Raw genomic sequence first — 15,447 nt, 5'->3', positions numbered from 1 at the left:
TTATCTCTGGAAATGATCCAAACCCAAGCAGGAATGAAAGAGAAAAAACTTACAAGGAAACAACCTTTTTGGGTTTTGTACCCAGTGAGAACATTTTGGGTTGCATTTGGACTTTGCAATGTGAAAGGTTCTTTTTGTTTTCTTTGCAGAATAAACAAAATTTTCACAAAACTTACAAGGAGAACAAAATGTTTTACTTTTTGTTTTTTAAGGACGACAAAGAGGGAAACAGGAAGAAAATTCCAATCTTTTTGTCAAGCAACAAAAATACCAGCCAAAAGAAAAAGATAGTCAACACTGTGTTTGGAAAATCTGTAAGAATAGTAAAGTTGTAACTATATTAATTATACTTTCTCAGCTTTATACAAACACTTATAAAACATGAATGAATACCAGAGGGAATATTTTTCTTAACAAAAAATGAAAACACAAGCTTTTAATACCTATCCCAGGAAAACCAGTTCATTTATTTAAACAGTAGTTTAGAAGCCAGAAAATAAAACAATAAAAAGTAGTTACTTTTCTATGGATTTAAATTTTGGAGTTAAAATCTCTTGGTGGCTTCTAGGGAAGCCTAAGTTCTGTAGTTATTCTCAGGAAACAGCATTGCTGACTCCAGCAGAAAACAATTCAAATTGTGGTGATGTGGGAGGCGGAGCCTTTGAAACCAGTGGAGCTTGTGGAGGAGTCAGAATCTTAAAAAATGCCAATATTATTTCAAGAAGGGAAAAAAAATGTATTTCCAAAAGGAGCAAAACTGGAAGGTAATGAGAGTCAGCTTCTGTGTTCTGCTTGGACTGAAGCTCACATTTGAAAGCTGATATGGGCTTTTCCAAGTGCAGGGATAGTTTCAAGCATTAACATTATCAGCCACGGATACTGATGCCTAAACCCACACTCCTTGAGCAGAAGTTGGTTTGTAAATGCCTAATAAAGGATATGATGGACTTTTCTTTTTTACGAGATAACCGAGAAACAGGTTTTACTTCATATTTTAAGAAATTAGACTATATCAAATGTGTAATAAAAATATTTTCTATAGGACTTTAAAATATATACATATATAAACTACCTAAATTTTTAATGCCCTGTTGATATTGATGTGATCTCTACAGGTTTTAAATGTAACTAACTGAGGCTGCCCAGCAACCTCCATTATACCTCAGTGACTACAAAACTTGAAGCTTTGTCCGCACTGTAACTTAAACCTGCTTGAGAATGGGATCTGAAATTGCCTCATCCAACACCCACTCATAGGCTAAGTCCACTCCTAACTGCAGGATTAGGTCTTAGACACAGTCCCAAAATGATGTGGTTTCCAAACCAGTTGGCTGACCAGTGATAAAGGCACCTGAGGAAGTTAATGAGAGCCTTGAAGCACTTCTTGGAAAAATAAAAGTTGTTATATATTCAATCTAGAATACTTAAAGATATATAGGGACAGTCTTGAAACAATTTGAGCACATCTATATTTTGTGCTGAAGAGAGGCATAAACTGCCTGAGCCTTGGACATAGCCTATGCCCAGGCACTGGATACAGACTTCAGTCAAGCTCAAGCAAGGTTGAGAGCCTGGGGGTGATAAGGGAGCGAAGGGCATTCATGCCTTCATCCTTCCCACCACATTCATCTCTAGATCCCAAGCCTTGCTTGCCCAGCCCATGAGGAGGAGGTAAACTGGCAGGAAGAGCTCCTGTGTCAAGTGCCTGCAACGGCCCAGAGGTCTGGGCTGGCACTTCCATCAAAGACAACCTAAAACTGATGGTGGAGGTGGGTGAGAGAGGAGAAGCACAGACGACTGTCAGGCCCCGTGTCCACTGAGAACAGCAAGGACATGGCTTTGGGCTGTGCCAAATCCAGCTGGCTTTCCTGTTTAATCTGGCACTGTGTCTAAAGCAAGTTCAGATTCATTTTCCATGCAAGGTTTGAAGCACAGCATAGACAAGGTGTGAGGGCCAGACCCTGATCTAATGCAGACCAAACTTGCCACTACCATTGGCCTGAGCACTTACCCTTGCATTATACTTTCAGGTAGGTACCATGGGAGTTCTCCTGCTTCAAAGAGTTAATATAGGGGATTTGGCCACCTGCAGAAGAAAGTTTCTCACTGAGCTTTCGGTTCACCAGCTCCATGTGCCTGGAGTTTTTCCTGGCTTGCCGGAGAGACCGCTTGACTTTCTTCACTCGATCTCGCAGCTGCTTGTTGCGCTTCTCCAGCGTCGCCACTTTCTGCTGCAGCTTCTTCACCCTGTCCTCCTCCTCAAACAGGGCCTTCTGCACCGAGGAGCACATGAGCTGTGGGGACAACAGCAGGTGAGCTTCACACAAAATGTTATCACAGCAAGGGTTAATTCAGGATTTGCAGAAAACACCTCACAGCTTTTCAAAAGCAGAATGTTTTTTGGGGGGAACTTTTACTTTGTTTTTATATCCTTTTAAGTAAAATCCTCTCTTTTACTTATGGATTTAGTGAAGACCCAAAATTGTAGGTCTTAATAATACTAGTGATTCAAAATTACTTTTATTAATTGGTTTGTCAGACCTGTCCAGTGCACTGAGGCTACATTAAGTTTGTGGAGAAAGGCTGCCCTAATTCTGGTACTAAACTGGAGTTCGGGTCAAGGGGTGTCACTTTTGGAAAACTCTAGTTTTGATTCAGCTAAGCAGCCCTTCAGAAACCCCAGATTCTGATAAGAGCCTGCCCTTTGCTCTTTATCTCAACATGCGAAATAAGGAGAGCACCTGCCAAACACAGAACTGGTTATTTTGCTTTTCCGAGTACAGAGGTGTCTTAAACACCTCATTCTATTGGCTTGTTTAAGACAAAACCCTAGAGGGTAAGATCTCAGCAGTCTCTAGGAGCATCCACAATCCCATAACTTATGTTTAAGTTATTTAGGTGGTTATTGCTTGAAAACTGCCCTTCCCACTCTACCCTATACAACTTACTGCAATATTGCCCCCAGAAGGGACGTCAAGTTCTTGACATTCACTCATGCCAGTGGCTCTTAGATAGGAAATAAAAAAGTGAGGTGGTTTCAAAGGTGCTGCCCTCAGGGCATCACTAGAAGAACAGCTCACAGGGCATTTTCAAATCCACTAGGTTGGGTGATGGTACAACTGCAAAACATCTGTTGGACAAGTGCTCATCTTCTACTACCTCATCCTAGAATGACCCAAAAGGTCTCTCTTATCTCATGGGTGTGTTTATGGTCTCACTTGTTTCCTGTTTGTAGGTGCAGCAACGGGAGTGGGATGGCAAACACTAGCTGAGGCTGCTGAGTAGTCAGTTCCCAACACACACCCTCACTCAGGATGGGATTCAGCTGCCTTCTCTTAAGCAGCTGAAAGTGAGACTTAGGTCTGGGCTCCTGGCTCTTTGCATTTCTCCTGTAGTGTCTGCAGGGAGAGACACCCTGCCAGGGGCTGATTTGCACCTCCTAGGGCAGAGGGAAGAATCACCTTCTGAACACAACTCTCTCCTTTTACTGACCACAAAGACACCAAGTCCCATTTTTTTCTACCTGGAACATATTTTCCAGGCAGAAAAGAAGGCAGTACCTGGAGCTCAAGGACAGCTCCACCAGAAAGTTTCAATTTAGAAGATCCACATCAAAATCAATTTCTCCTCAGGTGCCTCCTGCTTTCTTTTTGCCCTACAAAAAACATCCTGAGATATTTGTGGGACTTTCATCTTGCTGCTGCACTGTGAGGACAGGCAGTGTATTCTGCTGGATTCATCTTCTAAATACATCTAGAAATTTTTCTATGTGTGTCAAGCACTCCTGGAGTCTGGCTGGGCTTTCTCTGGCAGAACATTTGGAACAGACAGGGAATCTAAATAAACAAGTAAATCCTGACTGTGATGATGAAGGATTACATGTTTCTTTCCATCTTACTTTGTAGTATTTTCAACAACTGAAAGCTGGGGAGGGAGCCTGCCTTGATGAATAACATTTCATTTGCTTTGGAAACCCCCAGCAGTGGGAAACCATGGCCAGTCAACACAAACACAGCAACTGCTTCTACTCCCTTGGAAGCTCTTGTTCCTTGTGCAAAAGCACTGCAGGGTTTTGCTATATGGCAAATTCTTGCCCCAACTGTTCTCTCTCTAGGGCTCTTTTATAAATGCATGCTAGTGAGATGGGGAGCTAACAGAGAGAGGGCCAGAACTTGTGCTGAAAAGGAGAGAGTTTGGTTTTGAACACTGTTCAATCCGAGTGGCCTTTGAAAACAGCCAGCACATCTTGGCTTTTGTGTTTGCCAAACCCTTGCAAAACCTCAAGCAGAACAATTCTTGAATTTAAATCCCCGTAAAGGAGGACACTGAGTTAGGGAAATATGATTGTTGGGAAGACATGAGGTGGAAACTCTACTTCATGAGGGATTTCCTGCATTTTCCGTGAATGCAGTGATAGGCATGGCCTATGCCAGAGTCCAGTGCAAAGGAACAAACACTTCATGCAGCTGAAGCGGGACGTTGTGTGAACCCAACTGCCTTTCATCTGTCTGGGCTGGCTGATGGGGGAATAGCAGACATCAGGGATAGTATTATCCTCATCCCAGAGACACTGCCAAACATTTTGAGGTTGGTCCTTTGTCAGCAGAGGTAGACCTGCTCTACAGAGCCACTCAGAAACCTCTCAAACACTATCAAAAAGCTAACCAGCTCATTTGCTTATACTGTTTTTCTACAGTCCTCACTCTCCAGACTTAAACACACAGTTAGGTGCTTAAATTATCTGGAGATATCCAGAGACATCACGGGAACAGCACAGTTCTAAAAGACTGAGGTATTATCTGACATGCACAGCTTTGTTTGCCAACAGAGTAGGTGATAGGAAGAGCCCAGCTTGATAACTGGATGCCTGCCTGCAACTGCAAGACTACCAGCTGGAAAACTTTGTTCCTTCTGCATAGGGAAAAATAACAAGGTGGAGTTCTCATTCTCACTGGCCGGTTACAAACGGCATTTTTCACAGGACTCTGCAGTGGGGAGGATGATGATGATGGTGGTGGTGATGATGATGATGATGTTTAAGTGTGAGTGCTGTCCTGCCCTTGCTGTTATTGCTGTAGCTGTGATTCACCTGGCTGCAACCAAGTTATCTCAAACTAGTGCTGAGAATTGTGTAACTGTGACAGCTGTGAGCTCAGCACAGCCTGGAAAACCAACCCAGCTGGTGAGAAGTTAACCAGGTCAGGTTGCTACTTGGATACTTGGGAAATTAAGAGAAGGGCTAGGAAATGGCTCCTTAGGCAAACCTTATAGGTCATTTTCCAAATTCCATTCAAAATTTGGGTTCCCTAATGACCCACAATTCAGAAGAGTTTTTTGGTCTGAAGATCAGTCTTCATGTCTGCTTGTTCCACAGTTTTGTTAGGAAGGCATCCTCAGCAGTGGTACACTCAAGTTCAGAGCAGTACCAGAGATGTAATGAGAAAGATAGCACAAGAACCATACAGACCCTGAGGATTTATCCAGGACAGCCTACAGTTGTGGAACTGCATATTAAATCTAATTGAGTATTTGTCTGAGAGACAAATATAGTGAGTTTGAAGTTTTACCATATCTAGGAGATATACAAAATCTGCCAAAGAAATCAGCACTGTAATAAATAGAATAGAATCACAGAATCATTGAGGTTGGAAAAGACCTCCAAGATCATCCAATCCAATCATTAACCTAACAAACTGATTTTGGATCATCACATTATAAGCATGAAAATCCCTTACCAAACACCCTGAAGTGATATATGTACACAGTTTTTCTTATTGACAGACCTGCCTTGTAGAAGCTTGACTTGAGGGCACAATGGATAAAGGTGCCACAGATAAAGGTGTAACGGTAGTGTTCATCCACCACAAAATGCCCATAAGTGGTTGAAGTTAGTGTTACAGAACTCAGGTCACTCAAAACCCAGCAGTGGCACCCAAGTCTTGCCTTTCACCTACCTAAGGGAGGGATGTTGAGTCCCAGCTGTCTCCTCATGCAAGCTCCTTATGGCAACACTGCTAAAAAACACAGGAGTCCCACTACCTGAAAGTCTTTCCTGTGAGAGCAAGTGTGTTGCATGGAAAGAAAGACGAGCAATCAAAGAATAGTGGGAGAGGTCTGGCAGAGGGGAGTATTGGGTTTGGGATGGAGTGACTTTACCTCCAGTTACTGGGATTTTTCAGCCAAGACTAACACTCGTGCTGAAGTGTGGAAAAGTCCCTGTCAACGCTGTTAAAGCATCGTGTTGGGTGAAGTGGTGGGGGCATGGCAGCGCTGAGTTAAAGTTAAACCTTTGCTTGCTGCAGGAACAGCACTTTCAGAGGAACAGAACTGGGGTCCCAAGGACATATCCAACATCACTGGCATTAATGGAGATAAGCTGGGATTTCACCCTAGGACCTCATATGCATCAGCAAGATGCACAGGACCTGGATGGAGAAAGAAATTGTTGTGGCTGTTGTTACCTTGCTGAATGCTGGGTCAGTATTTGCCACAGGAAATGTAATGTTTGTAACCTCTCCATTCAAAATATTAGAGATGTGGATTTCTTTGGGGTATGAAGCACTGCCTACAGGAAGCCTCTTCCAGGCTACACCCACCCCAAGGTGTCTCAGCACTGTTTTTCTTCCTCATTTCACTCTTCAATAAAAGCAGATTTTCTCTTCAAGCTCCTTAGATGCAGCTAGTCAAGGGAAGTCATCTTTCCCAACAGCCATCAGAGAGAAATGGGCGCATCCTAGAGGAGGTATCTTGCCTACCTTAGACAGTTCCCTTAGGTGGGCCACCTTTGGAGACTCCTGCCTAGATAACTATCTCAGACAGGGATGGATGTCACCAAGAGTCTCATCAAATGGCATCTGAATGGCACTGATTTCCCAGGGCAGGCTGCAAGGGCAGGATATAGACAATTTTCTTGGAGTTTGGAGAAACTTGCCCTGGAAACAGACCCAAATCCATGTCCATGGCCTCTTGGGGGTCTTTAAAAAGAGCTTTGTTCTGACCTGCATCAAATCACTGCTTGGTGTGGAGGCATCTGAACTGCTGATGGCTCCCATCTGCAGTGGGTGTTGCTGGCATCTATTTCAAAACCCCACACTTCTCCTTCAAACTCACAGCCCTTACACCCCTGCTCTGGCTGGGGGTGGTTTTACAGGCTGCAGAGTCTACGGGGCAATTGAGAATTGGTGAAAAGAGCCTCAGCCATGGAGGTACCTGAAGAGAAGTCCCAAAACCACACCTAGAGCTTGTCCTGAGGCATTGCTTTCGCCTGGCACTTGGAGCCCTGAAGCCTGAGAAGCTGCAGAGAGGATGGAAACAAAGATACCAAGTGACAGTCACACCAAGTCACCTCTGCCAGGATTGGAAATGGGGATGGGAATGTCGTCACAGTCACAGCCTGTGCCCAGGAAGGGATCAACACCTTATTCCCTATACTTGTGAAGGAAAAACGTCAGTGGGTTAGCAAGTATAGAAACCACACTAATCAAGACAAGAAAGGGGGGAAAAAAAGGTGTAGGGTATGAGCCAGACTGCCTACCACAGTCACCTCACTCGTGCCAAGTGAGCAGATAAGTCAGTCCTGACAGTAAATCCCTAAATTCCCTGGCCAGGCACTGGGAGACAGAAGGTTTCCAGGAAGAGAAAAATAAATCAAGAGGGTACGACCTCACTCTGGGGCATCTCCACGTTCCTTTCCTCTGCTCACTGACCGCGCAGCAGCCCGGGAGGCACGCAAGGGCCAGCCCGCTGCTTTTCCCCGGCGGAGGGACGCCGCTCTCGCCTTGTTTCCTTTGAGCGCGTTCCTCCGAGCGGTTCGCCCCGCATGCCGCAGGAATGCGGCGGTGAACTGGGAGGGGAGCTGCAGGGAAGGCTCGGACTAAGCTGTTTAGCAGGAGCAGCCGAGCTGAGCTCGGTGCTCAGCCCCACCTGCCCCATCCCTGGTGCCGTCTGCGTTTCCAGGAGCCTCCCAGCCTCAGCAGCGCTCCCAGCAATGTGGACCAGCCGAGATGGGTCGGGGCTGGGGAAGCAGAGGGTCTTGGAGCCCTCACAGGGTTTACTCTGCCAGCCTCTTTGCTGAGGCTCACATCACCCTCCTCGGACTCCGTGCGCCAAAACTTCTCAGGCTGGCCAGTGGAGTGAGGAACCGTGGGGTGGCAGATGCCTCTATCGTGTACAAAAGCAGAGGCACCACTCCTGGCTCTCCACCCCTGTTACAGGACATATACAGAGCTCATTGCATGGACAGCGAGCTCACAGGCTCTGCACAGCTCTTTGCAATCAGAAACACAACCCAAGCAAATGCAGCGTCTGCCTTTGTTCCTTACAGCAGCTGGTGGGTATTCCCAATACAGCTCTGTGCTATTCCTGGTAAGGAGCACACAGGGCAGGTCTGGATTGAGCTGCTTAGTTATGCAAATGATCCTGAATGTTAAAATGCAGTACCCAGCTGAGCTTAAAGGCAAATGTTTTGAGGAAGGAGAAACAAAATATTTTCTCCATGGTTTTAACAAGCAAATGTGTGTTTAAGTCTACCTTACAAGACAGGTTGCTTCAGGGATTTCCGAATTTTGCTCTGCCTGAATGCTGAAAATGTCCAAATTACAGAGTCACTTTTGGGGGTTTGTTTTTCTTAGGTTTTTTTGGGTTGTTGTATATTTTTTTTGTTGTTGTTTTTGGTGTTGTGGTTTTTTTTTTTTTTCTTGTCTCAGAGTGATTGCAGTCTTAGCAGGGCTTCAAAAGTCTCTGTGAGAGGCTTTTTTTCCCCAACAATGTGTACAGAACCTTTCCATTACCACAGCTACCAAAGTTACCAAAACTTGCTATCCACTTTAATTTTCAACTTAGCTTTTTCCCACCTAGTATTACTATTCTCACAATAAAACCAATTAGGTCTGATATGCCAAAAACTACTTTGCTAATATACCTTACCCCAAGTGTATTGTTCTCTGACTGAAAGTTGCTGTGTGACCATGTCTCCATCTAAACTTGTTTTACTTGGCTTGTATTTCAATAGGATTAGATCACCATTCCCCCCACACATACACACAGAGAACTAATTAAATACCAAGGAAGGGATAAAACCAGCAAGACCCAAAATCAAAGTGTATTGTGTCCTTCCTTCTCACTGATGGGAACTCAGGGAAAGGAGAAAATGCTGATCAGAGCAGCACAGAATCTTATTATTTGCTCCTATTTATTGAAATTTTTGAATGAACTGACCTTTACCTTGTGTTACAACAGCTTCTAAAAACCTCCTTTATTTTAGTGTTCCTGTCAAGTACGGGGCATACACCCTATAGCACAGCAGCAGAGAGGAAAGTACAGTATATCCAAATATACCATCCCCAGATGCAGCTGAAGCTGAGAACCAGAATTGGATGGTGAAGAAAAATATTTATCCTTACCAGTATGAATTCACAAGAGAACAACACAGGTTTAAAGTAGCATTATACCTGGTTTGGGGTCTTTACATTAAGTATGATTTACTTCAGTCTAATGTTTTACAACTTGTAGAGTTCCCTGCGAGTCCTGACAGAGGTGACTGATGTTTTGGTGTGGCAAGTGCTGCAGGGATGTCTGTAAGCTCAGGTTTACTTAAACATGGATGTAAGGGGGTACAAAAGAACAGGTGGGAGACATGGACTGTGGGAGAACAGGGGACACATGGAAACAAGGTTGATTAAGGTCTTAAGGAATTCAGAACCTCCTGGGGGTAAGGCCATGCCACACCTCTCTGTACCTCCTTTGCAGGTTCAGAGTGCAAATGCTCAGCACCCACATCCTCTGTCACTGAGGAGGGAAGAAATGGGATCAGTAAATATATAATAAAATAGATGTTATGTATAATATGAAGAGAACCTTTGTTTCTCTGTCACCTATAAGTCAAAATGGGGAAAGAGAGAAGCCGAGCAAATCCCAGCAGGCTGTGGGTGGGTATTGGCAAATGGCCACAGCGTGACTGCAATGCACTAAATGCTGCCTCTCAAGATAGCAAAGAAATGGGCATTTACTGTAATTTGAGGCCATGTCTCCTCCCCAGACAATATATCATACCCAGGGGCATTTGTATGCACAGGGGGAGAGGCCATGCTGAGAAAGGCAAATGTTTAAAGTTAATGCAACATCTATAAAAGTCAAGTTCCCCTATAAATCCCTCTGCTCTGGATGTGTTGGCTTCACACTGCACACAAGCTGCTGCAGCTCAGCTGCCTTTACAAACAGATAGGATTTCCTTGGCTGAAGGCTCAGCTGGAAGCCCTGAGCATGCCCTGCTGCTGTGCGCAGCTTCTGGATTTCAAAGAGAAATTGCAAGTGCCCCCAGGCAACCTGCTGCCCTATGGTGCCACTGGGGAGGGGGAATATTCACATCTCTCCTGAGCATCCATAGGAACTTCTGGAGACATTTCACTTCATTTTCCAAGTCTGTTTGGGTCCAGAAAAGCATGGGGAGTGAAAAGGCCACACTCAGGCTTGTATTTTTCTGTGTTTGGTGGGTCCCTTGTGGTGGTCTTTGCATCACCCTGCTAATATATGTAACCTCAGTCCTGGGTAGGAAATATTGGCTTTCTGATCTTTTTCTACAGTCTTTACAGAGACAGAAATTCCTCTGGAGGATGAGTCAGAGGAACTAATTTAGAGCAGGGAATCAGGCACTAAAACTGAGTTGAATAGTACGGAAACAACTCCGGCACGGAGCTTACGCACACAGTGGAAATGCCCCTGTCATGGCAGGAGCAGGACAAGAGGCTCTAATGAAGCCTTTCCCTGCAAGCAGTAAGGGATTTGTGAAACCTGCATGGAAATGACGGCAGCAGCACTGAAGTCAGGCAGGGTGAAACACACGGGCTTGACAAAAGGCATCTGCATCTGCTCCTGAGCTGCTCTGCAAGCCCAGAGCAAAGAGGAGACCTCAGCAAGGAGCTGTTTGCTGTGCCCCACGCCAGCAGCCTCGGGAGAGGTGACCAAGCCAGCAGGGCTGAGGACCAGGTCCAGCCCTCATTCAAGCACGGAAGTGCCACAAATTGCCATGGTATGAAGTGGAAAAGCCTTGGTGAGGTTGAAGAAGCAAAGACAAAGGGAAGGAAAAGCAAACATCTGTGATCTGCAGGCGCTCTCTGACTGTCAGTGCTGAGAAAGGGACCAAATGCCTGAGAGACTGATCAGCAGCTCTGAACAACAAGTTCCAAGCCCTAACATCTGGCTGACGAGAGCTCACTGCTACTCACAGATATTCCTGTCCCACCAGGCAGCCCAGAGCAGCCTGTCCACAGCTCCGGCTGCTGCGTGGGCTGTAAATCCTGAAAGGGCCCCAGACCACCCTGGGCGAGATAAATGGGCAACAGGCTACTCTGAAGATGTCAGGATTTGGCAAATAGGCATTTTTCAATGTGGAAAGATGTGGTATTTAGGGGAACATCCTCCTGCTTGCATGTGCTCAGATGGCCCTAAGCATTTGGGGCATTAATGACTGCTTCTATGGGTGACAAAAGCTGTTTTCACTCTGGTACAATTCCTCAGATCAGGTTCTATTCCTGGGCCAGTATTTTAATTCTCAACAGAAATACAGGGTCAGGGAAATACAGGGTCATATTTGAAATCCAATGTCATATTCAGTGGCTAAAAATCTCTCCCTGCTGCTTTGCTGCATTTCATACAGACACAAAAGCACCAGAAACTCCCAGCAGTGCTGCACAACTTACTGCCTTATACAGAGAAAAGCTTTTCACACAGGGCTGGCTACAATGCCTGCAGAAAATAAGGTCATAAGGGAAGCATGAGTCAGGGCTCCTCATACACACAAGCCTGGAACACTCTTTCCAGCCTGATTTCGGAAGGAGGAGGATTGCAGCCACAGTTACACAGGACAAAATGCTCACAGGGCTGGTGGATGCCCTGTGGTAAACTCTTCCCTCCAAGCATCTAAATTATAGAGCACACACCCCACTGCTGGTCAATGTTGCAGTGGTGGCTCTCGAATGTTTAATCCTATGTTAATAATTGTGCTGGAGAGAGATAATTACATAACAAGTGCCACACCACTGCACAGCGAGCACATGGTGATACCTCAGAGCTACAGTTCAATCACCCACCACCTTGGGGTTTGGCTCCTCTGTGAATAATTGCACTGAGGTCTGAAAAATCTCATAATATCCTGCTGTTATATCTTTTTACCTGTAAAATCTGCTATTGTTCCTTGCCAAATACTTAGGGACGTGCAGTAAATGCTTCCCTCTGCAAGTCTGTGTTACTGTTTGTGTACGCATGGGTTTTAAACATGATTATGAAATTAATTTTCTCAATCAGTCCAAAATTCTTCTGTGGAATTTGTTATGCTTTTCCCATATTTCTCTGACACAGAAGTTATCTGTACTTTCACCATATTTGTATTGCATAACTTCAGCAATAGCAAGGGCCAGGGCATGGACAGCCTTGAAGAGCAGATGATCTGGATTGCCTCACACCCCTCCTGCAGTAGCAATCACAGTACCCACACCGGTCACCATCCATACAACTCCACAAAAATTGCCAAACATCACAGAACTGGAAAAAAAAAAAAAAAAAAAAAAAAAAAAAAAAAGACAAAAAAATGGCAAACCCACTCTGAGGAAGTCAGGACCTGGGCTCCAGTCTAGTCCCATAATTAGGACACTTGCCCTTTCTTTTGGCAATGATAATGTTGGAAGAACAAAACCTCTGTCATTCTGAGCTGTGTTATCTGAACAGCTTGTTCTCATTGAGCAACACGTGCACTTCACACCTCGTCAAAGAGGGCAGATAAAATGCTCATCCTAATCAGAGGAACGGGACTGGAAGTCTCCCCTCCAGTGAGGGCAATAACCAGTTAGGGGTGAGTGAGTCCAGTAAATAGCTTCCCTGTGCTTCCATTCCTTGTCTCCAAAAATGGGGATTACAGAACAACTGTGATTTATAGAGTTTCTGAGTCATTATAACCTAATCCAGAAAGGTCTCAATAGTGTGTATGGGACAGGAGCAATAGCAGAGCCAGGACTTGTGGGCAGATACTTCACTTGCATGCAGAATGGCCACAGTGCTTCTCTGTGCAAATTCAGAGTCTGAGCCCAGAAACCATGTTTTTCCTTAGGTGCTGGTAGGCATTGCCCATAACTGCAGCTTTGTCTCCTGCAATCTGGAAACATATTGTTCAGCAAGGATCCTGGACAAATTGCCCATCACTGGACCATATGATTGATTGAATTTTCAATATTGAAATCCTGGCTCTGTGAACATGGCTTAGATACGTCTCAGATACATGAGCAATGTCCATGGTCCCAAGACCAAGGTTTCAAATATGATCAAAGGGACAATTTCTAGCAACTGCCTTTATTGGGCCATGGAAAACAAACCAAACCATTCCTTAGGCACCATTCACCAACAAAATGTGTGTGAGTGGTTAGGCAACAACGTGGTCATTCCTCTTATTATTCTGAACCTAGGGGTCAGTAAACAAGCAGAAAAGCCAGCAGAAAAATACACAAGGGGTTTTTTACTGGAATGGAAGAAAACTTTATTCTCACTCATTACCTAGGTCAGAAATCAATGGGAGTGTGAGCTAATCTGGAAGAGCACAGCAAGAACATGGCACTAAGCCTCTGGAGGGAATGGTAAAGACACTTTCCTGCAGATATTTGAGGCCTCTTTTCATCAGCCAGATGTGGTTTAGGGTAAGTACATGTAAAGTGCAACACAAACTCAGCTGATAAAACTGGATGACCAATTTGTTTAATCTGAGCCCATCCAGGTGATCTCTCAGTTCTGCCTCACTCTGTTTAATCCTGTTAGTAAGTACATCCCTGTACTGGCATACAGCACCTACACTTCTCGTGGCAGTCGGTGTTACTGAAAGTTAATCAAACTGATGATTTATCCTGCTCCCTCCAGATATTTGTGAGGCATTTCAAGTGAAGAAAAACAAACAGAAAAAAAATCCTAATAAATTGCATCATTCCAAATGTTTTTCCTTCCACATTCTCCCCACCCTAGAGACTCTGCCACTTAGTAACATTTCTTTATTTAATCCCTTCCTAAAATACCCTTTTACCATTGAGAACTTTGCAACTGTTTGGGAGTGGGCCGAGTTGTTTGCTGTTTTGATGGAAAGAGAGAAACTAAATTATTTCCTGGCTGAGATTTATGCGTCAAGATTTAGCTTGCAGCCAGACTTTTTTAGCCAAGTTATAAAATCTGAAGATAATTCCAGCTCTCATCATCAGTGACTTTTAAGAAGCAATTCAGGATAAGTGCAGGATTAAAAGGAAACTTCTCACCATGGAGGTTTTCATGGAAATGAAGAGACACATTCCTGCACAGAAGGAAGGGCAGGAACATATGTCAGCCTAAATAGAGCTGTCAGAAAGCAGAATCCCAGCTTACTAAAAACTCATGAACATGTTGATGAACCCATGCTTTTTTATGCTTTGGATGCAAACTGAGAGTGAAGCAGAGGTTGCCTGTGGACAAAACAAAGCTGAGTTTTGCTTGAGACATCAGACTTTTGGAAACTTAAGAGCAAATGCCTTGATCTGATACTGTAAAGATGCTCCTGATCTCCTGAGATTATTCAGTTCAATTCTGGTCAGCTGGAAGGTATGATGGTCATGTTTTCTACCAAAAGGACACAGAAATGCCTCAGTAAGCCATGGATAAGGTTGTACTTCTCCACATTTTCTGTCACATTTGCCGTGCCAGACCCTGATGGGTTGACCCATGTCTGAACAGTAAGGTGATCAGGTGGACAGGCTTAAATGAAAGAAGAGACCAGTAACTGAAAGTTCCAGAAACCCACAGTGAGACTTGTGTGCCTCAAGATCTCAGGTGAAACACCCCAAAAAGGCTTGTGCTGTTGGCTGCATCAATTTGATTGAGAGGAATGTGTCTGTAGACTGAAGCTCTAGATGTGTTTGGGGTGAGCAAACAGACAGGGAAAGGGTTCAGAAGGTGTGTGAAGGACCAGCTGTGGATCCCCCATGTTCCCATTAAGAGCTTGTGCACACCATACAGGTATCTGGAGCAGTCTGGCTGTGTTTCCTCCAGGAGGAATCCACTCATTGTGCAGCAAAACTTTTCTGTGAACTGAACCAACAGTTGTCAAGCAAAATCATATGTCTCCTACTCACCAGAGTCATTCCCTGTCATGATGGAGATTGCACTGATTTGACACATCTGGCAAGTTAAGACAGCTCTTGTTGCCTCAGGTGCTTTGCCTGAGCTCCGTGGCTTGGGAAACTTCAAACAGGAAACCTCACAACCATTGCAAAGCCTGCCATGCAACTGGTTTCACGTTTGCCTCTCATCCTTGGGGGGCCAGCTCCAGGCTCTGGAGGTGTTTCACTGGGCTGATGGAGGCCCCTCACGACTCAGTTGAGGACAGGAGGTGGGGATGGATGTGCCGTGCAGCTCTGGGATTGTGAAATCCAATTATAACTCAGAAAC

General features: G+C 44.7%; 1 protein-coding gene across 3 annotated transcripts in view; it reads right to left on the bottom strand.

Annotated features, from left to right (window-relative positions):
* Positions 1-15,447, bottom strand: part of CCDC3 (coiled-coil domain containing 3) — a 44,309-nt gene that overhangs the window by 9,990 nt on the left and 18,872 nt on the right. For 2 of the 3 annotated variants that reach the window (XM_053943949.1, XM_053943948.1), the window contains exon 3: positions 2,012-2,294. In XM_053943949.1, the coding sequence (XP_053799924.1) occupies positions 2,019-2,294 (276 nt within the window). In that variant the 3' untranslated portion in view covers positions 2,012-2,018. Of the gene's footprint in view, positions 1-172; positions 2,295-15,447 lie in introns of those variants that run through there. The other variant, XM_053943947.1, reaches the window with a different exon arrangement.

This window comes from Vidua chalybeata, chromosome 5 (assembly GCF_026979565.1).
Source record: "Vidua chalybeata isolate OUT-0048 chromosome 5, bVidCha1 merged haplotype, whole genome shotgun sequence".
Lineage (NCBI taxonomy): Eukaryota > Metazoa > Chordata > Aves > Passeriformes > Viduidae > Vidua > Vidua chalybeata.
Note: the sequence above shows the minus strand (reverse complement) of the source record. Positions and strands in the feature narration are given on the sequence as shown.